This window comes from Sorex fumeus, unplaced genomic scaffold (genome assembly GCF_029834395.1).
Source record: "Sorex fumeus unplaced genomic scaffold, SorFum_2.1 ptg000126l, whole genome shotgun sequence".
Lineage (NCBI taxonomy): Eukaryota > Metazoa > Chordata > Mammalia > Eulipotyphla > Soricidae > Sorex > Sorex fumeus.
Window position 1 is genome coordinate 6,101,782 of NW_026606183.1, and position 22,571 is coordinate 6,124,352.

General features: G+C 45.3%; 1 protein-coding gene and 1 non-coding gene across 2 annotated transcripts in view; one reads left to right on the top strand and one right to left on the bottom strand.

The window, feature by feature from the left end:
• Nucleotides 1-348: 348 nt before the first annotated feature.
• LOC130045011 (integrin alpha-M-like) overlaps nucleotides 349-22,571 on the bottom strand; it is a 68,135-nt gene continuing 45,912 nt past the window's right edge. The window contains exons 14-31 of the mRNA XM_056137716.1: nucleotides 12,255-12,395; nucleotides 11,956-12,165; nucleotides 9,897-10,027; nucleotides 9,639-9,799; nucleotides 7,480-7,634; nucleotides 7,235-7,366; nucleotides 7,001-7,074; nucleotides 6,698-6,839; nucleotides 6,499-6,621; nucleotides 5,287-5,366; nucleotides 4,422-4,505; nucleotides 4,069-4,144; nucleotides 3,188-3,295; nucleotides 2,923-3,006; nucleotides 2,671-2,784; nucleotides 2,480-2,581; nucleotides 2,124-2,234; nucleotides 349-1,423 (exon numbers count right to left, since the gene is read on the bottom strand). Of these exons, the coding sequence (XP_055993691.1) occupies nucleotides 1,331-1,423; nucleotides 2,124-2,234; nucleotides 2,480-2,581; nucleotides 2,671-2,784; nucleotides 2,923-3,006; nucleotides 3,188-3,295; nucleotides 4,069-4,144; nucleotides 4,422-4,505; nucleotides 5,287-5,366; nucleotides 6,499-6,621; nucleotides 6,698-6,839; nucleotides 7,001-7,074; nucleotides 7,235-7,366; nucleotides 7,480-7,634; nucleotides 9,639-9,799; nucleotides 9,897-10,027; nucleotides 11,956-12,165; nucleotides 12,255-12,395 (2,121 nt within the window). The 3' untranslated portion in view covers nucleotides 349-1,330. The remainder of the gene's footprint in view (nucleotides 1,424-2,123; nucleotides 2,235-2,479; nucleotides 2,582-2,670; nucleotides 2,785-2,922; nucleotides 3,007-3,187; nucleotides 3,296-4,068; nucleotides 4,145-4,421; nucleotides 4,506-5,286; nucleotides 5,367-6,498; nucleotides 6,622-6,697; nucleotides 6,840-7,000; nucleotides 7,075-7,234; nucleotides 7,367-7,479; nucleotides 7,635-9,638; nucleotides 9,800-9,896; nucleotides 10,028-11,955; nucleotides 12,166-12,254; nucleotides 12,396-22,571) is intronic.
• On the top strand, nucleotides 12,838-12,975 carry LOC130045035 (small nucleolar RNA SNORA72). The gene has a single exon (XR_008795513.1). It is a non-coding gene; the product is annotated as a small nucleolar RNA SNORA72 (small nucleolar RNA).

Consider the following 22,571-nt stretch of genomic DNA (forward strand, 5'->3'; position numbering starts at 1 on the left):
CTGTAGTGTTTAGAGGGACCGTACAGTGACAGGGATCAAACTCAGAGCGCCTAAATGGAAAGCCACGTGACTAGGTGCTGGGACTGATCTCCAATAAACTTATTTCACACAGACTCCTAAGGTTATATCCTGCACGACCCGAGTTCGATCCCTCCACCGCTCTCGGAGAGCCCGGCAAGCTACCGAGAGTATCTCGCACGGCTGGCAAGCTCCCCGTGACATATTCGATTTGCCAAACACAGTAGCAATTGTCACAATGGAGACGTTACTGGGCGCGCTCGAGCAAATTGATGAACAACGGGAGGACAGTGACAATGACAATGATCTTTTACAACAGAAAAATATATATTTAATTTAATTTGCCATTTTAATAGCCAAAAGTTGTAAGGAGTATAGTAAAATGAGACACAACATTATGAAGCAGTATTAAGAAATAAAAAGTACTAATGTGTTCATGTGAGGCAATTTCTGCACTTGATGAGAAAAAAAAAGAGGTGTAACAGCATAAATAGTGAATATTACCATTCGGATGATCAGGTGTGTGTGTGTGTGTGTGTGTGTGTGTGTGTGCTTGCATAGGCCTAGACTGTGAAGGAGACTCCAAAGACACACAGCCTTGCCTGACTGCCCTTTGAGAAGGATCCAAAGAGCCATGGGAGGGTTCGCCAAACCCATACACATCTTTTATCTTTATACTATGAGCGGTTTGATGCTCTTCATGTTCATGGAGCGAGCAGACGCCATTGGGCTACACTAGCAGGCGACAGGGATGAATGGAGATGTTACTGGAGCCCGCTAGAGAAAATCGATGAGCAACGGGATGACAAGTGATAGAAGCGATATTATGAACCTATCTTTCTATTTAAAAAAAAAATGAATGCTGTAGCGCGGAATGGTCTGGTCAGGGTGTCATCAGCTGCCCGGCTCCTGGTTCTAGCTTCTACTCCACACAGGCTCTTTCAGCCACAGAGACCCTTGCAGCTCTACCCACTTGCCCACAGAGGGAGCTCTCACTTTCTTCATCAGGAAGAGGAGTTGTTACACTTCCTAGGACAGCTTCTGACAAGAGCTGCAGAAAAGGCGCCTTTGCCCAGACTCAAGGAAGTGCCAGTAAGTCCCCTCTGCCTAAGACGTTTGGTGCAGGCACTTGTCGCTGTGCCAGAGATAACACACACACACACACACACACACACACACACACACACACACACACACACACCCCGATGAATGAAGTCCCAAGCAGGTCTTGCAGGTCTTTTCTGAGTGAAACGCCTCCTCCTCGGTCTTCTAATGTACAATGTCCATTCAGCGCTTGCAGTCCTGCAAGCTTCTAACTAAAATCCGGTTCGCTGCCCTGAGGCGGGGCAGCTTCGGAACCAGCTTCATTCATCATGTCCTTGTACTGTCTCTTGAAGAAGCCAAGCTGTGGGGGCAGAGAGGGAGGAATAAGGGCCACCAAAGCCGGGGGCAGGCAAAGAGTCATGAGACCAGGAATGGGGAACAGTGAATCAAGAGATGCAAAGAATAATGTGAAAGTAAAAAAGACATGGGGGAGTGGAGCGGGGAGGGAGATGGCATCAATATTGAAACCAGCAAAGAAAACGAACAGGCAGGAAAGGGGAGGTGTGTGTGGGGGGGGGGGGAAGGGGAGGGGGAAGGACAGGAGAGGAGAGGAAAGGGAAGGAAGGAATAAGTAGTAACTTGTCAGTGCTTCCAAAAATTCATTCAGTTGCCTTCATAAAATGGGTGTGAGCAATTCCACTTACAACTGAAAAAAATCAGGCATGGGGGCTGGAGTGATAGCAAGCGAGTAAGGGGTTTGCCTTGCACGTGGCCGACCCAGGTTCAATTCCTAGCATCCCATATGATCCCCTGAGCACCACCGGGAGTAATTCCTGAGTGCAGAGCCAGGAGTAAAAAAAAAGTGAAAGAAAGAAAGAAAGAAAGAAAGAAAGAAAGAAAGAAAGAAAGAGAGAAAGAGAGAAAGAAAGAAAGAAGTTCAAGCCTAAAGAGGCTCTTTCCCAAGATCCTGCAGCACTGCTGGAATTTAACCAATGAGGGACCTGCCGAGCGGGAAGTGCAGAAGATAGTGGGGAGCACACAGGGAGGGCTACAAGAACTACCTTGTACAGTCCAGCAGTGATGAGGGCCAGGAGCACCAGGCCCCCCACTGAGCTGCCCACAATAAGTGGGACAGGGTCATGCACTTCATACGGCTCCACTTTGGTCTGTATCTGGGGTAGAAGAGAGAGAGGTAATGCATCAGGGAACACAGACTCAGAATTGGGCCGGGCGGGGGGGGGGGGCATTCCAGCATTTCAGGTGGACCTCGTACACTCCCTGCACTCATAACTCATGCCTATTTCCTCCCCATGACCCCCTCCTCCAGTCCTCACCATAAACCCTCACATCTGCACGTGCCCAACCTCCTCCTTTTCCTTCCAATACTAACAAACTCTGTGTCCAGTCAGTTACCTACCTGGGTCTTCGCAAATGCTTCCTGTCCTGGCTGCAGGGCAAAAGAGGATTCATCAAAGGAAATCTCCGCCGTGCTCACAAGCTGAAGGTAGTCGTGAGAAGTCTGCAGAAGAAAGAGCATGGAACTGGGCCTCCATCCTGAAGCGCTCCCTCCCCTCCATCCTGTGCGCTCCCAGAACACAGGGGCATTACCTTGATATACCAATCAAACGAGAGGCTGCCATTGAGAGTGACGGTGAATTCTTCCTGGACACCAAAGGACTGAATGTCACACTGGATTCTGTGGCAGACAGCAATGGAGCAGTTCTGGGGAAGAGGGGAGGGGGAGAGAGTTGGGGGCACAAGCAGCCCAAGACTCAGTGGCTCAGGCAGCACCGGGTAGCATGAAGGGCACTGAGCCAGCCCTGCCTTTGGCCCTGTGGTTGGGCATCAGGATTGTCTCACCAGCACTGGGGTCCTTTTAAGCTCTGCCAGAAAGCCAGAGTGAGGTGGGGCATTCTGCTTAGTGTAGCACTTCCTGTTGATGTCCTGAGGAAAGAGACACAGTGAGGACCGAGAAGCCTGTGGGCAGTCAGACGGCCTGGAAAGGCCCAGCAGCGCATCAGAGATGCCTCAAAAATCCAACAATGGAGAAAGACAGGGCTTTGTTGAGAAAAAACAGACTGTGGAGGGAAGAGCTGGGTCCCTTCCTCAGACCTACAGGTCTTACCGGGGAGAAGGTAACTTGGAGGTTTTTCCACACTGTTGCCTGGTCCAGCTGAACAGGGACCCAGAAGATAACACTGACAGGGAGGCTCCGATGGCCCAGATTGTTGAACTGCAACGTGAGAGGTAGGAGGGAAGACCGTCAGGGTCTAACTAGACCCCCACTAGCCATAAGAATGAGGTCGTGGGACCGGAGTGATAGCACAGTAGTTAGGGCGTTTGCCTTGCACGTGGCTGATACGGGTTCGATTCCCAGCATGCCATATGGTCCCCCCAAGCACTGCCAGAAAAAAAAAATAATTCCTGAATGCATGAGCCAAGAGTAAGCCCTGTGCATTGCCGGGTCACTGTCCCTGCCACTGCCCTCCCATTGTTCATCGATTTGCTCGAGCGGGCCCAGTAACGTCTCTATTGTGACAATTGTTACTGTGTTGGGCATATTGAATACTTCATGGGGAGCTTGCCAGGCTTTGCCGTGTGGGTGAGATACTCTCGGTAGCTTGCCAGGCTCTCCAGGTATGACCCAAAAAGCAAAATAATAATAATAATAATTATTATTATTATTGCCCTCCTGCGTAAGGACCCCTACCCACGCAATCACCTCTTGGTGCTTCAGGCAGGCTGGTCTCAGAAGTGGCTCTTCTTCCCATGAGACCATGACACATCTTGTTAGCTACTCTGAACCCTGGTAGTACCTTCATCATAGAGTCATTATGAAGAACAAGGAAGTTGTGTGCAATTACACGTGTGTCTGTAAGTGAATCTGGCCAGTGTGAGCACTAATGGAGTAGGGCACCCGGGAGGCCCTGGATGGATGTTTCCCATGCTCATCACCGGATTCCCATCACATTCTTCTCCCTCTCAAGCCTCCTTTTATCTCCCCACCTGGTACTGATGCTTTATGAACTTGCTTGTTTTCTCTGAAGTGGTAAAGTTGAAATATTTAGTGGAGGCTTCATGGCTGAGAAGAGGAAAAAGAGGCAAGAGGTGACAGGGCATCAGTGGCGTCCCGGAAGAGGTTCTTGGGAAGTCCGAGAAGGAGGAGCAGAGCAGGGTGCAGGGCTGATTTGTGTCAGACTCACAGTGTGCGCCAATTTGTACCACACATGTCAAACCACATACAGGAACATGGTACACACGAGGATTCAAGCATACACGTACAGATTCACCGACACAAGAGCTCAACAAACCATGTCAAACTGAGGGAGGAGGACTGGGTGGAAGCCCAGAAGTCCCACCTGGTGACCACCATGTAGACTGCATATTTCACAGGCAGTGCCAACTGGAATTCCGTTTTGTTGGTCCCGGGCATGTTGTTTTCACTGAAGGGAAACAGAAGGTTCTTGTCAGATCTTAAGAATTAAGACTCAGGCTTTCCTTCTCCTTCTCTGCCTCCCTCACTTCCAACCAGTCACCAAGTTCAGTACCTCTGTTCCTTATACACTGCTCTCTCCCTTCTGTCTGCAGAACCCAGGCTCATCCAACTCACCTGGGCCTTCTTCTCACTGGTTTCCAAATTTCAACCTGACCCACTCTTCTTCTTCCCAACTCTCCTGAAGTGATTGTTCCAGTAGGAAAACATGACCGTGTCTCTCTCAAGTTAAGTTGCTAATGTCCTAGTGGTACTCAGCAGTCATCTCATAACATGGCCTATAGCTAACCAATTCCCCAACACTTTTCACAGGCCACTCTTAAATTTATCCCAATCTCCAGGCTTTGCTAGGTATACACTTCTTCCTTTCTGTCTTCATACCCACTCTTTTTCCATGCCTTTGCTTGACTAAATCCTGGACTAAATATTTTTCTTCAGGAACTTTTCTGAATAGGATGCTCAGAGGAACACTGACTATAGCTTATTTCACACTGTACTGTAATCATCAGGTTTCCTGTCTTTCTTTGCATGAAGTTATAACTTCCTGTGGTCTGTAGTCACAGCGGTCCATATCTGTCTCATAAAATATGGTGAATGAATGAATGAATAAATGAATGTGCTGATGATAGAAACAGAGGAATGACAGCTAAGGTCCACCCTGGACCGGAGTTTTTAGGGCCTCAAAGGGGAGAATGCCTGCGGGTGGGGTGGGGGAGTCAGACACAGTTCACCTGGTCACGTTGGCCTTAAGAAGAAGTCTCTTTCCGAGGGAAGCATCAGAGTCCACATCAAATGTAATGTTAAAGGTGACCTGGAGTTGAAAAGTGAACAGACAGGTGACAAGAGTGTGAGAAAAGAAACAGCCCAGGGGCTGGAGCAATAGCACAGTGGGTAGGGCATTTGCCTTGCACCCGGCTGACTCAGGTTCGATTCCCAACATCCCATATCATCCCCCGAACACCTCTAGGAGTAATTCCTGAGTGCATGAGCCAGAAGTAACCCCTGAGCATTGTCGGGTGTGACCCAAAAAGAGAAAAAAGAAAGAAAGAAAGAAACAGCCCAAATGTCCATCAACTGCAGAACAGATCATTAAAATACGGAAATATATCCTGCCCAGGTCATCCTTGATCCCAGTGTTTAGAGAGGAGGAAGACAGAGAAGGAAAGAAATCAAGGAGGAAAGAAGAGATCAGAAGTACTCAGTGAGCTGGCATCCAGGCTTCAGTTATACTGGTGATATAGGAGAGTGGCATAGCCATATATCCGAAACACAAACTCAACAACACTGAAAACATGAGATCTGAGCTGCAACCACTGAAACTTTGTAATGTACCTGTCAAGTTGACAGGCAGGGATGGGGCAAGGCTAAGGGTGAGGAGGGAAGATGAGAAAACTAGTGGAGGGAAGTTGACACTGTGGTGGGAATGGTATTGAAATATTATATGCCTAAAACTCAACTATTAATAACTTTGTAAATCACAGTTCTTTAATATATATACATATATATTTGGTGCATATTTACAGCACAATTATTTAGCAGTGAAAAAGAAATAAAACACTAGCATAGCTGTAACATAGATGGCCTTGAAAATATCATGCTAAGTGAGAGAGTCCAGTATCATAGAATCACATACATGTCTCTATTTACATGAAATGTCCAGAATAAGCAGATTCAGTGAGAAAATGGCTTAATGGCTTCTACGGGTTAGGAGCAGGGAAAGCTTAAAGATTATGACTAAGGGAAGAGGGGTATTTTCTTGGAGTAATAAAATACTCTAAATGAGCATGGTAATGAAAGTAAAACTCTGTGAGCGTACTTTAAATTCTGAAGCATCTGCTGTATAATAATATCTCAATAAAGTTATTTTTGCAAAGAAAGGAGACTCTTCTTTTCAAAAAGAAGTCAGATGCCAAAGGAGAAAAAGAGGAGTTAACGGTTCCGACCTCTGAGTTGCCTGGGAAGATGGGGTTGTTGATGATGCAGCTGCTGCTTCTCAAGGCCTCAGACTCCTCAGGGGAGACACCAGACTCACAGGTCAGGCGCCAGGATCGCTGTGAGCGTGGATTCTAGAAGGCAAGGGAGGTCACATGAACTGCCAGCCATGGAGTAGGGGAAACACTACCAGATGGCAGCTGTGGCTACCTGGGCTCCTGACACCATCCGATAGGACAATCCGGGTGGGTAGAAGAAGGTGACCTGAGTCCTGTAGGAATCTTCACCATCGTTCCTCACGGTCACCGTCACATTGAGGGCCCGGGAACCACCTACTACCAGAGCATTCAGGCTGTGTGAAGGACAAGGGATGAGATATTACAGGCCTCCCTTGAAAAGCACTCGCGGGGGGGTGGGGTGTAGGAGGTGTGGACACTTTGAGAGTGTCCAATCCTGGCCTGGGAGCAATAGAGCGCCAGGTTAGTGGGGTAGGTATGAGGAAGAGAAACTCACTTCCTGAAACTGAAGGTGATACTGAGGTCATCCTGGCAGATGTTGTCATTGCCACAATTCTTCTCAAAGGGGAACTAAGAGAATAGAGGACAAAAATCAAAAGAAACAATGAATCAAGTTTAAGTGAAACAAAATATTGAAATAAAATTTATGTGAAAAGAAATAAAATGAACTTCAATAATCTTGGCTTCAGGTCCTTTCCACGTCCCTGCAGGACCTAATTCTGGGACTCACCAAGGCTATGAAGAATCTCTGAGCATCCATAGCCAGCACTGGCCGGATGTTCCCGAAGGAGGACAGGGGCTTCCCCATTAGAGAAAAGTTGAGGCGCAGGGCAATAGGGGTCACTGAGTCTTCTACACAGTTCTGAGAGAGAATAAGAGTTTGGTGGTCAACCCTCCTCAGTTTTCCATGCCCTCCCTCCCCGCCAGCCCCCAACATGCTTGGCAATGCCAGAGGCATGGTCAGCTTCTGCTCACCGGTAACTGTAGCTTCAGCACTTCACATTTCTGATTCAGCCCCAAGGTCTCTGTCTGTCTGTAAGTGTTGTTCTTAGTCTTCTCAAAGACAGCCCTAGGAAATGGGCGACTTGGATCCAGAGCCAAGTCATAGATGAGGATGCTCTGAATGTCTCCTGGAGGGGGAGAGCAGCAAGAGGAGGAGGTGGCCCACTTTGTAATTAGACAGGTAGGAAACTGAGACCCAGAACCTCTGCTACCCAGCTGTATAACATCGGGCATGTTGTCATCTTACCTCTTCGAGTACCAATTCCTTACTTCCTAATTGAAAATATTGATTGTACTTTGCCAATGGTAAAAGTAAAGTAAAGTAAAGGCCCTCCCGTTGATCGTCGATTTGCAAGGACGGGCCCAGTAACGTCTCCATTGGAGACTTTGTTGTCACTGTGTTTGGCATATCGAATACGTCACGGGGAGCTTGCCAGGCTCTGCTGTGTGGGCGAGATACTCTCGGTAGTTTGCCCGGCTCTCTGAGAGGGGCGGAGGAATCGAACTCGGGTTGGCCATGTTGGCTGCGTGCAAGACAAACGCCCTACCACTGTGCTATCGCTCCAGCTGTAAAGGTAAAGGTAAAGGTCCTCCCGTTGATCGTCGATTTGCTCGAGCGGGCCCAGTAACGTCTCCATTGGAGACTTTGTTGTTACTGTGTCTGGCATATCGAATACTCTCAGTAGCTTGCCGGGCTCTCCGAGAGGGGCGGAGGAATCGAACTCGGGTCGGCCATGTTGGTTGCATGCAAGGCAAACGCCCTACCGCTGTGCTATCGCTCCAGCCCAGCCAATGGTAAAAATGAAATGAAATTATATCTATAAGGCATTTTGCATGCTGTCTGCCCATCTCAATTGCTCTATAAATTATATTCTGTTAGAAAATAAAGTATTTTTCTCTCTGTTTTCAATTCTTTTGTCTTTGGTATCTGTCAGAAAAAAAATCTCATGATTTTTCCCTGTATATTTCATCCTGTCTATTGTGTATGTTAATCTGGGTATTTTAAATAGCTTTAGTAGCTAAGTCACTAAGTCTCTGGCCTGTTTCTACTTTGCAACTAAGTTTGTTTGTTGAATTTTTTATTTCAGTGAGGGTAGATTTTAAATGGTACAATTTCTTCTTGACTATTTTATGAATTCCTTTTTTGCTCCTGTCTGTCTTCTTATTTTAAGCCATTAACTATGAATATTTAGAAAACTTCTGACAATTCTAATTTCTGAATCACTTATAAGTCTATTTATTTTGTCTACTTGGCTACAGGTCCTGATTTAGAGTGATGTTGTTTAAATCAGGCCTTTCTCAAACCAGCATTGAAAATATCCTAAATGTCAACTCTTTAGCACACTAGGCATTGCTTTCTACTGAGTTTCTTAAAGTAATGATCTGAACATACATTGCTCAGAAGTCAGCCAATAACTTGAGAGGAATATCTGAGTAAGTTTGGGGGCATCTTATCTCTCTAATGCAGCTCCTCGTATTCTCCAACTCCAAACAAAATGCTACAGTTTGAGAATAGAGATAAAGGAGAAAATCAGTTGTAATAATGTCTGAATGCTTTGTGAATTTGTATGCACCTTCATCAGCTCAACGTCCCCTTGCAATCAGTCATCTGATGTTTAATTAAAAAGAAGAAAAGAAGGACCAAAAAGATAGTACAGCAGGTAAGGAGCTTGCCTTGCACATGGCCCATCTGGGTTCAATACCCAGCACGACATATGGTGCCCCAAGCACTGCCGGGAGTGATCTCTGAGCACAGAGCCAGGAGTAAGCCCTAAACACAGCTGGGTGTGGAAAAAAAAGAGTTAAACTTAAAAAAAAATAAAAGGAGGAAGAGATAAAGGAAGAGAAAGAAGAGGAAGAAGATGAGGAAGGAGGAGGGAGAGGAGGAAGTGGAGGAGGAGGAGGGGTGGGAGGAGGAGGAGAAGCAGAGGGAGGAGGAAGAGGGAGGAGAAGGAGAAGGAGGAGGAGGAGGAGGAGGAGAAAAAGAAGAAGGAGAACAAGAAAGAAAGAAAGAAAGAAAGAAAGAAAGAAAGAAAGAAAGAAAGAAAGAAAGAAAGAAGCTGGCTTTGAGAACTGGGATGACAACTCTGAGTCCCCATTCATGCAGTTTAAGTTTCTTAACCCAACCTCACCTCCCAGGCGGTCCTGTGTTTTCCTGCGGACTTCGAGGCAGACTCTGGCCTCCCCAGCAATCTGGTCTCTCACTTCTTGTTCGCGACACTCAAATACTTTTCTTGCCACTTCCCTGGGTGTGAACTCCATGGTTACCTGGACTCTCACAACTGGCTGGGACCTGAAGGAACACCAAAGAGTTGTCAAGATTCCACAGTCTTCAGTGAAGTTGCTCCTTAAAGGGAAAATACCTACTGTGCTCTGAAAGAGGTTCTCACCTGAGCACTAGTGCATATCCCTGAGCCCCAACAGCCAGATCCATCAGTCCATCCATTGTGAGGTCCTGGCCCCCACTCAGTGATTGCCCAAAATACTGGAGTTTTGGAGAGAAGTCGGAGCCTGTGATTCGCTGAGGGCAAAAGAGGGGAAGGAGAAGGGAGTGGGAAAGAATGGGAACCTTTGGAACACCATCACCTAGGATAACCCAAGGAAAGGTTGTCCCAACTGAGTTTGGTCCATGGCACCACATGGTTGCCAGGAACAAACCCTAACCACAGACCCAGAAATAGTTCTTAAGCACTTCCAGGTGTGACCCAAAAGCAAAATGCAAAAAAAAAATGTTGAAATGAATCTAATAAAATGTACAGTGTAGGGACCAAAGAGGTAGCACAGGGTTAAGGTGCTTGCCTTGCATACAGCCAATCCTAGCTTGATTCTCAACTCTACAGATAATCCAAAGCACCACCAGGAGTGATATCTAAGCACAGAGCTACGAGTAGCACCTGAGAACTTCCAGGCATAACCCCAAAACACCCCTCCAAAAGAGTTAACTGTAGAATCTAGATTGTAAATATGTAATGTGCACTGTAGAGTTCATTTACTGTGATGTAAATTTGAAGTTTTTCAAAATAAAATATTAAGATAACTCTACTAATGCCTGAGTAGATCAAACCAAACTGATTAGATCCCAACCTTCAGTGTTTTGTTTTGTTTTGTTTTTACAAAACTGTTGATTTTAAATTGTTCAATGGTTTGGACTTATAAGATGAGGAATTGGTAGGAGTCTGATGGACATAGGAAAAATGTGATACTGGAAAAACACTGGAGTCCAAACTTAGTTTCTCCCCAGTTGAGAATTTTCCTTCCTTTCCCTTCTACTTTCCAATAAACCTTTCTATTTTTTTCTATTTCAAAAGAGAGAAAAAGAAAAATGCTGGAGTCCAGCATCTAGAAGAGAGAACCAACGGTGGACTCCATCCTCCAGGAAACAAGAGAGGAAACCTGTTGTGGTGACCAGAATATTAAGTGACCAACCTTTCAGCCTCAGTTACAGAACTTACAGGATTCAGTGCAAAGAAGTAGAACTTCATTAATTCAAAAATTATTAAGATGGCAAGAGAAAGTGAGCCTGGTGTGAGTGCTTGTCTCAAGCTCATGAAGCATACATCCTGGCAGGGTGTACCTATGAGTTTCCTGCCATGTGAGACTTTCATGCTAAAAGGAAAATCAAGGAGATGAAGCAATAGTTCTGCAAGTAAGGTGCCTCCCTGCATGTGGCCTACCTGTGTTTGACCCCCAGCATCCTGAGCACTGCCAGGAGTGTGTCCTGAGTGTAGACTCAGGAATAACCCCAGATCATCTCTGGTATGGCAAATTTTTTACAAAAGGAAAATCAAGACCATTGGTCACCCTACAAAGACTGACATTCAAAATAAAGAAATGACTACATTCCAGCACTTCCAGGACGGACTACGTCTGAACTTTCATCTCCTCCGTGAAAATACAGATAATAATGCCCCTGAGCCCTTTAGAGAATCCATCTATAATTGAGGAGTCTGAAGAATTTGTGGTGTGGTGAGTTGTTGAAAAAGTCCATTTTTATTTGTTGGTGTAATTTGGATATGTTTTGTTTGGAGGTCACTCAGGGGTGCTCAGGGAACCCTGTGGTGTTAGGGATCTAATCACAAAGCTATGCTCCAACTTTTGGAGCAATCTCCCAGCCGTAAAGTTCCGTAGAAGAGTATCCCTAGAGGGGCTGGAGTGATAGCACAGCAGGTAGGGTGTTTGCCTTGCATGCGGCCGACCCGGATTCGATTCCCAGCATCCCATATGGTCCCCCGAGCACCACCAGAAATAATTCCTAAGTGCAGATCCAGGAGTAACCCTTGTGCATCTCTGGATGTGACCCAAAAAGCAAAAATAAATAAATAAATAAATAAATAAGTAAAAATAAATAAAATTCTGTAAAAAAGTGTCAGTAGAATTCATCAGGCCACTGTGGGATATGTTTTTAGAAGGGGGTGTTGTTATAGCAGATTGGTGATGGGGGAATCTTACCTGACTGTAGGAGGGGTTCATGTTTAGGTTCGAGGTTCCGTGAAACACGTAGACAGCACCCTGGTTCTCCTCTTCTCCTGGGGCCCCAATGGCCACATCCATCAACTTGTCCCCATTCACGTCCCCCAGCACTGTCAGGGCTGCACCAAAACGGCCCCAAAGGTGGCCCTGCATCCCTTGGAGAATTTCCTCACACTGCCACCTAGCCCTCTGATAAACAAGAAGTGTCAGCCTCCACCCAGGCAACACTGTCCCTTCATGCCCAGACCCCATCCACCCCTAGTCCTGCAGTCACTCACCCCCCGTGGCAAGGGGCACACAGACACCTGCCCCCCTCGGGTCTGTTCATAGTAGTGGGGGGCCCCAACGAGGACCAGGTCAGAGCTGCCATCTCTGTTCACATCCACAGAGCAGAGGGAGGCCCCAAAGTAGGAGCCGACCTGAAAGAGAAAAAGGAAAGGGTGGATTTACATACTTCTGTCCACCTAATACAGAATGTGGGGCGTCCTCTCCCTGTGAAATAAAAGCAAGCCTGGGAGGGGGACTTTAGGACAAATATAATAATTTTTTCTTTTTCTTTTTCTTATTTTGCTTTTTTGGGTCACACCCGGCAATGCACAGGGGTTACTCCTGGCTCATGCACTCAGGAATTACTCCTGGCGGTACTGGGGGACCATATGGGATGCTGGGAAACGCATCCCGGTTGACTGTGTGCAAGGCAAATGCCCTACCTACTGTACTATTGCTCCAGTCCCAACAGATATAATAATTTTATGATAAAGTCTTATTTGATTGTGCTTCTGGAAGGGCATATAATAGAGTTGATGGGAAGTGGATAAGGGTCTAACCCAAATGGCATTCCAGAGATATGATTAAGGCTGCATCTGAGTATTCTCACTGTTCTGATTTTGTGATAATCAGGACAGGCTAAACTTTTATATAATAATAATATCATGCATGTGTCCCCAGACCTAGTTTTTCACCTACCTAGATCTGGTCTTAGAAATGCTGGTGATTTTTTTTAAGGCAACAAAGAAATTTAATTGGAAGATGCAGACCAAAAAGCATGAAAGTGCAGAGAGGACATCTTTTCAGTACACTGGAAATCTTTCACGGTGTTTTTTTTTTTTAAAGCTGGCTATCTGACTAATAAGATAACAACTAACTTGGATTAAAAAGTTGGTTTGACAGCCCCAGAAGCACAAGGGCTTAATGCAGAACCCAGCAGCTTGGAGCAGAAAAGTGAACGGACTATGCATTGATCCAGGCCATCAAGTCTGCCGGAGGGGAAAGGGTGTTGCCCCATTCGCCCTCTCCTCTCTGGAAAGAAAGATGGCGGCCACATGGGAGCCTTGTGGACAGCAGGTATGAGCCGGGAGTGTGGGGGCGACTAAAACCTCATGGGAAGGGGGGCGTTTCGGTCCGCCCTTCACGCCCTACCGAGGACACCAGTTGCCCCCACGAGCGGCTCTCCAGCACGGCCACAGCCCCAGAAGCACAAGGGCTTAATGCAGAACCCAGCAGCTTGGAGCAGAAAAGTGAAAGGACTATGCGTTAATCCAGGCAATCATTTCTGCCCAGAGGGGAAAGGGTGTTGCTCCCTTCCGCCCTCCTCCCTCTGGAAAGAAAGATGGCGGCCACATGGGAGCCTTGTGGACAGCAGGTATGAGCCGGGGGTGTGGGGGCGACTAAAACCTCATGGGAAGGGGGGGCGTTCTGGTCCGTCCTTCACGCCCTACCGAGGTCACCAGTTGCCCCCCACGAGCGGCTCTCCAGCACGGCCACGGCCCCAGAAGCACAAGGACTTAATGCAGAACCCAGCAGCTTGGAGCAGAAAAGTGAACGGACTATGCATTGATCCAGGCCATCAAGTCTGCCGGAGGGGAAAGGGTGTTGCCCCATTCGCCCTCTCCTCTCTGGAAAGAAAGATGGCGGCCACATGGGAGCCTTGTGGACAGCAGGTATGAGCTGGGAGTGTGGGGGCGACTAAAACCTCATGGGAAGGGGGGCGTTTCGGTCCGCCCTTCACGCCCTACCGAGGCCACCAGTTGCCCCCCGCGAGCGGCTCTCCAGCACGGCCAGGACTCCAGAACACAGAAACCAATTTCTTAACTATCTGACTTTCAGTAGAAATACTTCCAGGGTCAATAGGTAAAAGAGCAGAAATCCAAAACCAACATTTAATTCTTGAACCCAGCCGTAGAAAGCAAATCACTTCACAATGCTTTTTCAGCATGTCTGATTTGGGGGGGGGGGGTAAACTCTAAATAATAGTGGTGAATCTTTTATTGAAACAATGAATCTAATCAAAGCAGATAGAGTGTTAACTAGAATTCATCTGCTTCACAGGGACGGGGAGGGGTGGGGGGTGGGGTTTTATTGGGGTTCTTCATGGTAAAAAATAAGTATTGGTAAAGGGAAATGTGTTTGATATTTGCATGACTGAGACATAAACCTGAAAGCTTTGTAACCTTTCCCACAGTGATTCAATAAATAAATTAAAAAAAAAAAAAAAAAAAGTTGGTTTGTGCTGAAAAGATAGTACAATGAAAACCCAGGTTCGATCCCAGTAGCAGTAGTTTGTGACACACCCTCCCCCTGCCGCCCCCCCTCCCCCGCCCCAATCATTACTGCCTGTAGTGATTCCTGAGAGCAGAGCGAGGAGTAAGCCCTGAGCACTTCTGTGTGTGACCCAAAAAACAAAACTTAATAACTAACTCGCTTGGGTCAGACAGTACAGCAGGTAAGGTGCTTGATTGATCTGGGTACATGGTTGATCTGGGTTCAATCCTCAATATCAGATATGATCTCTCAAGCACCACCAGGAATGATTCCTAAGCACAAAACCAGGAGTAAACACTGAACACAGTCAGGTGAGGCCCCAAAACTGAAGTAAAGAAACAGTAAAATAACTGACAATGTGACCCAATGATCAAGTGCAGACCTTGTATGCACAAAACCTGAGTTCAATCCCTGGCACATCAAAAATTAATCACTGTATCACTGCCATCCCAATGTTCATCGATTTACTCGAGTGGGCGCCAGTAACGTCTCTATTCATCCCAGCCCTGAGATTTTAGCAACCTCTCCTTACTTGTCTTTCCCGATGAAGAGTCAGGGGAATAAGACCTGTTATTGTTACTGGTTTTGGCACTCTTCAGTGCCACCCTCAAGAACATCATGCGACAACTGGAATGGGAAGGAATGGGAGTGAAGATAGATGGTCGGCAACTACACCACCTCTGCTTTGCTGATGACATTGTTTCAATAACACCAAACATTAGCCAAGCGGCACAAATGCTGGCCAACTTCGACCGTGAGTGTGGAAAAGTCAGACTACAGCTGAATCTTACGAAGACAACGTTTATGAGAAACAGCCTTGTTCCTGATGCTCCATTCGCTCTCAACGGAACTACCATCTCTGAATGCAATAGTTATGTGTACCTAGGTCGAGAAGTCAACATGACAAATAACCAGAGCGATAGCACAGCGGTAGGGCGTTTGCCTTGCACGCAGCCAACATGGCCAACCCGAGTTCGATTCCTCTGCCCCTCTCGGAGAGTCCGACAAGCTACCGAGAGTATCTCGCCCGCACGGCAGAGTCTGCCAAGCTCCCCGTGACGTATTTGATATGCCAGACACAGTAACAACAAAGTCTCCAATGGAGACGTTACTGGGCCCGCTCGAGCAAATCGATGATCAACAGGAGTGCCTGAGCTGCGCAGGAAGAGAGTGGCTTGGAACGCCTTCAAGAGTGTCGAAGAAACCCCTTCAAGAGGACGAAGAACCTCCGGCTCCGGGCACATCTCTTTGATTCCACTGTTCTTCCTGCATTAACATACACCTCAGAGACCTGGGCTCTACGCAAACAGGATGAGAATGCTATTCGGGTCTCCCAAAGAGAAATTGAAAGAGCTATGCTTGGAATATTACGTTTCACTCAAATGAGGGAAAGAATCCGGAGTTCCGACCTCTGTCGACGATCAAGAATTAGGGATGCTGTCTCGTTTGTCAAGGCATCAAAAATCAGATGGGCTGGTCACGTAATGAAATTTAGAGACGACCGCTGGACTAGAGCTGTTACCTATTGGATTCCACAGGATGTCAAAAGACCGTGTGGCTGCCCACCTACCAGATGGTCCGACTTCTTCATCAAGATCATGAACGATCGGTTTGAGGCTCTTTGTGTTCCTAGAACGAACAGATGCCATTGGGCTACACTAGCACGCGACAGGGACAAATGGAGACGTTAGTGGTGCCTGCTCGAACAAATCGACGATTAACGGGAAGTCAAGTGATCAAGTGATTGTTACTGGTTTTGGCATATTGAATACTCCACAGGGAGCTTGCCAGGCTCTGCTCATGTGGGCGGGATACTCTCAGTAACTTGCCGGGCTCTCCGAGAAGCATATATATCAAAAATTAATAAATACAATTAAAAATGACTATTGTGGGTCAGAGAGATAGTGCAGGGGCTTTGGAAAATGGTTCCCCAAATATGACTAGGAGTGATCCCTGAGCACAGAGCCAGGAGTAACCACTTAGCACCCTGGCTGTGGCCCAATAGCAACAAAAGATTTTATTTAGGGGCGGGGGGGGCGGGGGCTGGAGCCATGGTACAGGGTCAAGTATTTGCCTTGCACACAGCCAATCCCAGTTCAATCCTCAACATCCCACATGGTCCCCCAAGCCCACTAGGAGTAATTCCTCAGTGTAGAACCATGATAATCCCTGAGCACTGCTGGGTATGACTCCACCGTCTCAGGACAGACCTCACCAAGATATAATCTGCTGAAAATTCAGGTATGCAGGTTTTGTGACTGAAATCTCCAGACTTTTCGCAGAGTTGAGGTGGGCTAGCTACCTCCTCCCACTTCCCAGTACACATGGAAGCACTGGCAGTCACCCCCACGAACCAACTCCAGCACCACCCTGTAAACTCTGTTACTGGCCTTGCTTCAGAGACTCATAAATAAATCTCAAAAGAGGTCAAAAGCCAGAGACACAGCAGCGAGTCCTGGAAAACACCACAGGGCTGAGAACTCTCCAGGCCCCATACCGAGCCAATTTCACTGGGGCACCCCAGTTGGAGCATGTGCAATCTCCCTGCCTACTCCAGATGGAATTCCAGAGACCAAGAGCTTCCACAAACAAGGCCCAGGTATGCGGGTTTCAGGACTGACTCTCCAAGCCGCATGGTGGCAGAGACGCCGGGCTGTTCCTCCCTGGGTCCCCACCCACTTGTCAGCCTGGTTGTCACACCCACAATGTGCCTCTGGATGTCTTCTTAGCACATCAACATCCCTGATCTAGAGATGCCAAATTGAATCCCAAAATGAATTAGTGCCCTACGGAACTCTCTCTGGAACCCAACCATTTACAATCTAGGATTCCAGAAGCACACCGCCCAAGATATTCACAATTAGCAATGGACAATAAATGGTCTAGCATCCGCCCCTGGCAGGCAGGCTTGAATGGTGGTGGGAAAATTGGAGAAAAACATAATGCCCAAAAGTAGAGAGAGAGAGTATTGGGGAAATTGCCTGCCATGGAGGCAGAGCGGCGGGGGGAGGGGGGTAACATTGGGGGACACTGGTGGTGGAAAGTGTGCACTGGTGGAAGGATGGGTATTTGATCATTGTATGGCTGAATCTCAAACATGAAGGGTTTGTAACTGTAATCTTATGGTGATTCAATAATTAAAAAAAAGTAATGTGGAGCTTATGCCCAATTCAATCAGCTTAATCAATGGCTGAATAAATAGCAGTACTTCTACATCGAAAAAAAAGATTAATGAAACCAAGAACTGTTTTTTTAAAAGTAGATTGACAAATCATTCTCTAGACTCACAAAGAAGGAGAGAAAATCCTAATGAACAAAATCAGAAATGAAAGGAGAGATATCACAACAGGAATTCAAAGAATCATCAGGAATTACTTTGAAAAACATTATGCCATGAAATTGAAGAACCTAGAAGAAATGCACAAATCTTTGGACTGTTGGGATCTTCCAAACTGAATCAAGAGGAAACTGAGCACCAGAAAAGACCAATTATAATCAAGGAAATTAAAATGGTAATCAAAAGTCACCTCACCCATCACGGTCATGGTCCGGTCACGGTCCTCCCGATGTTCATCGATTTGCTCGAGCGGGCCCAGTAACATCTCCATCATGAGACTTGTTACTGTGTTTGGCATATCGAGTATGTCATGGGTGGCTTGCCAGGCTCTGCCGTGCGGGCGAGATACTCTCGGCAGCTTGCCAGGCTCTCCATGAGGAGCAGAGGAATCGAACTCGGGTCAGCCATGTTGTCCACTTGTAAGGCAAACGCCCTACCGCTGTGCTATCGCTCCAGCCACCTCACCCATACCCGAAAGAATCCCAGACCCAGAGATTTTTACTAGAAAGTTCTTTGTTTTTTTCTTGTTATTTTTCTTTTTTTTTCTGAATTGTAGTTTTCATTAAATTTTTTAAATTGATCACAGTGAGATACACAGTTACAACGTTGTTCATAACTCGGTTTCAGTTAAACAAAGTTCCAACATTCACCCCTTCACCAGTGCATGTTTCTCACCGCCAACGTCCCCAGTTTCCCTCCAGCACCTGCCCTCCCTAGTGCCTGCCTCTGTTTACTAGCCAGTTTTCCAAAACCTTTAAAGAAGATCTATTTCCAATTCTTTTCAGAATCTTCCAGAAAGTTAAATAAAAAGAATTCTCTCGGTTTATTTGAGACAAACGTTTACCCTGATACCAAAAGCAAGACATAAATCACCACAGCAGCCTACAGAATCAATATGCAGAAATCCATAGTATTTCTATGCAAATGAAAATAAGAGAAAAAAAATTCTATTCACAAGTATACCTCAAAAAATCAAGTATGTAGATATCCACTTAACAAAAGAAGTAAGGGAGTATGGTGTTGCCAGCAGGTCAACCTGTACCTGTAGGGCGAGTGCATTAGCAGCCTGATGATGTCTTCAGACTTCCAGATACCCCAAAATTGCTGCTGTGCCTTTGGCCAGACCCCAACAACTTAGGGCCAAGTTTACCAAGAAATTAAATGGCCAAAAATTAGGTATGTGGGAGACATACCCACAAACCACCTTCAGTTCAACTGTATAAGATCGTTTATTGGCCTTATTTCAGAGACCCATAAATCTTGAAAGAGATCAAAAGACGCAGTTAGGGCCTGTTGTGCAGAGGTAGGTGGTAACCCGTGACTGAGATCTCCAAGCCCTCTCGGATCAGAACTGGGCCTCCTCCCCCACCGGTCCCCAGTTTTCCAGAAGCTGGGCAGTCACACCCACAAACTGCCCCCGGCACCATGTAATCTCATCAATGGTCAAGATCCAAGGACTATAAACTAAAACTCCCAGAAGAGAACAACACAGAATTTCCTGGACATTATATTCTATCCATAACAAGCAATACAAAACAAATTGTCTAGCATTGCCTTTTCGGCAGGTTTGAGTGGCGGTGAGACTGGTGACGAAATATCAAATGTAACCAAAGTAGAGAGAGAATATGGGGGAAATTGTCTGCCACACAGGTAGGGGAAGGGTTGGAATGGGGGTGGGATGAGGGGAGATTTTGGTGGTGGAAAATGTGCACTGATGAAGGGATGGGTATTTGATGATTATCTGACCGAAGCTCAAACATGAAAGCTTTGTAACTGTATCTCACAGTGAATAAAAAAAATGGGGGGGAGGAGGGAAATAATAATAAAACAATAAAATAAAATTAACATTCAGAATTTAAAAAAGTAATGTGAAGTTCATGCCCAATTCAATCAGCTTAATCAATGGCTGATTAAATAGCAGTACTCTTACATTATAAAAAAAAAGTAAAAGATTTATACAAAAAGAACTATAAATAACTACCAAAAGACACAGGGAAATGTAAATACATCTCTATTAATGGATTAGAATAATTAATATTGTGAAAATTTCAATCCTACCCAAAATAAACAGATTCAATGTGTATAATATACCCATGGCATGTTTAAAGATATAGATAAGATGCTGTTGAAATTTATATAGGAGGTAAACTCCTTCCCCAAAACTCCTATGGTAAAAGACGGTGAGGGACTTCACTTTCCTCAACTATAAATTGACTATAGCTCTGCACTGTCCTACCGTTGTTCATTGATTTGCTCCAGCGGGTACTAGTAACGTCTCCATCGTGAGACTTGTTACGGTTTTTGGCATATCGAATATGCCACGGGGAGCTTGCCAGGCTCTGCCATGCAGGTGGGATACTCTCGGTAGCTTGCCAGTCTCTCCAAGAGGGACAGAGGAGTCCAACCTGGGTCGGCTGCGTGCCAGGCAATCGCCCTACCCGCTGTGCTATCGCTCCAGCTCTACATGTTGACTATAACATAGGTTTATATAGTGTGCCTGGGAATATACCCCGGGGCCCCAAAAATACAATACAGAAAACACATCTATATTGTATTCTATGTCCATTACAGCACTATTCACAATAGCCAGAACCTAAAAACAAGAAACCGATGACTAGACAAAGCAATTATGGTACAACTACACAATAGAATACTATGCAGCCACCAGGAAAAATGAAGTCATGAAATTTCTTATAAATGGTTTACAATGGTTATTCTTGTATACTTGCTTATACAAGTTGAGGGAAGGCAGAGAGGGCAGTTAGGATAGATAAGGGACCACTAAGACAATGACAGTTGGAAATGATCACTCTGGAAAAGAATTGAGTGCTGAAAGGAGCTAAAGGAGTATATATGATACCCTTGCAGTACCTGTATTGCAAACCATGCTGCATAAAAAGAGAGAGAAAGAGAGAGCAAGAGAGAGAAAGAGAGAGAAAAGAAAAGTGTCTGCTAGCAGGGAAACTGGGGACACTGGTGCTGGGAAATGTACGCTGGTGAAAGAACAGGTGTTGGAACATTGTATTACTGAAACCAAATTATGAACAACTTTGTAACTGTGCATCTCAGGGTGATTCAAGAGAAAATTTTAAAATTTTATAATGAAGGTATAGCGTGGTACCAGAATAAAGACAGACTCTTAGGTGAATGGAATAGAACAGTTAATCGTTAACAAAGGAACTAGGAGTGTGAAGTAGAGCAATGAATGATGTTGGAAAAATTTGTCAGTTACATATAAAAAATTAATTCACATCCTTTTCTCACACCACATACGAAAGTCAATTAAAATGAATTAAAGACCTTGATATCATACCTGAATCCATAAAATATATTGAGGAAAGCCTAGGCAAATCTATAAAAAATATTCAGGAAAGCATACATGACATTGAATCTAGAGGCATCTCCAACAATTCAATGTCATTGACCAAGAAAGTTATAGCAAACATAAATAAACATAATTCCATGAAATTAAGAAGCTGCTGCACTACAAAAGAAGAAATGATGACCAGAATGAAAAGACACCCCACAGCCTGGGAGGAAATATCTGCCCACTTCTCATCAACAAAGAGTTAATATCCAAAATATATAACACACTTGTAAAATTTAACAAGAAGTGGGCCAGAGAGATAGTAAGATTCTTGCTTTGCATGCAACTGACCCAGGTTGGCTCACTGGCATCAAATATGGTCCTGTAGGCATCGTCAAAGAATGAGTCACAAGTGCAGAATCAGAGTAAGCTCTGACATGTCCGAAGTAAAAAAAAAAAAAAAAAAGGCAAAAAAGTCAACCCCATCAAAAAATAGAGAGGAGAGGAACAGAAACTTACTCATAGAAGACATACTGGGAAAATTAGGAAAAGAACCACAAATGACGTACACACTTACGGCATCACTAGAGCTTGAGCTGCTACACTAGCGTACCGGAGATCTGACAATGGCCAAAAACAAAGAGGACAGGAGATCAGGAATGAATTTCGCATAGCGACCAAAAACAAACAAACAAACAAAAAAAAACCGTTAATGCTAAAAACAAAACAAAACCAGTTACCACTAATCCTAAGAAATAAATATTGTGAATGATGAAAAAGTAAACAGAGAGAATAAAGTTTATGTAGACAAACAAAAGGAACTTCCACATTTCTCAAAAGGCCTTTAACTTGAACCTCTGCAGAAACAGCTGATTCCTCAGCAGTATCATGAAAATGATACTGTTAATGTTGATGCAGTTGGTACAGTTAATGTTAATCAAACTATAAAGTTAATGGTTCAGTTGTAAAACAACACTGGTGATGCATCAAATTCCCCCCTCCTCAAAGACCAATAATTAAGTGTTTTATTTTAAAAAATAAATTCTAAGGCAAATGGAAGGCAGGAGATAATTTAAAAAATTAGAATAGAAATCAATGATCTAGAGAAAATAAGAAAACAATGAAAAGGGTCAATGAAACCAGGAGTTGGTTCTTGAAAGAGGAAACCACTCTCCAGGAAATTGAAGGCAATAGAATCTTCAAAAGCAAAGTGACCACAGTGACAAAACAAAAACAAAAACAAAACAAGTAAAACTGCATCAAATTAAAAATCTTGTGAGCCACACCCACCTCCTCCAGCCACTGCCATGTTGCCTCACCTACTGTCCCTACTCTACCAATTCCCAACTAAATCTTAGAGGAGATAGATGTCAAGTAGCTAATATTCCTCTTTCCAGATGCTCAGCCGAG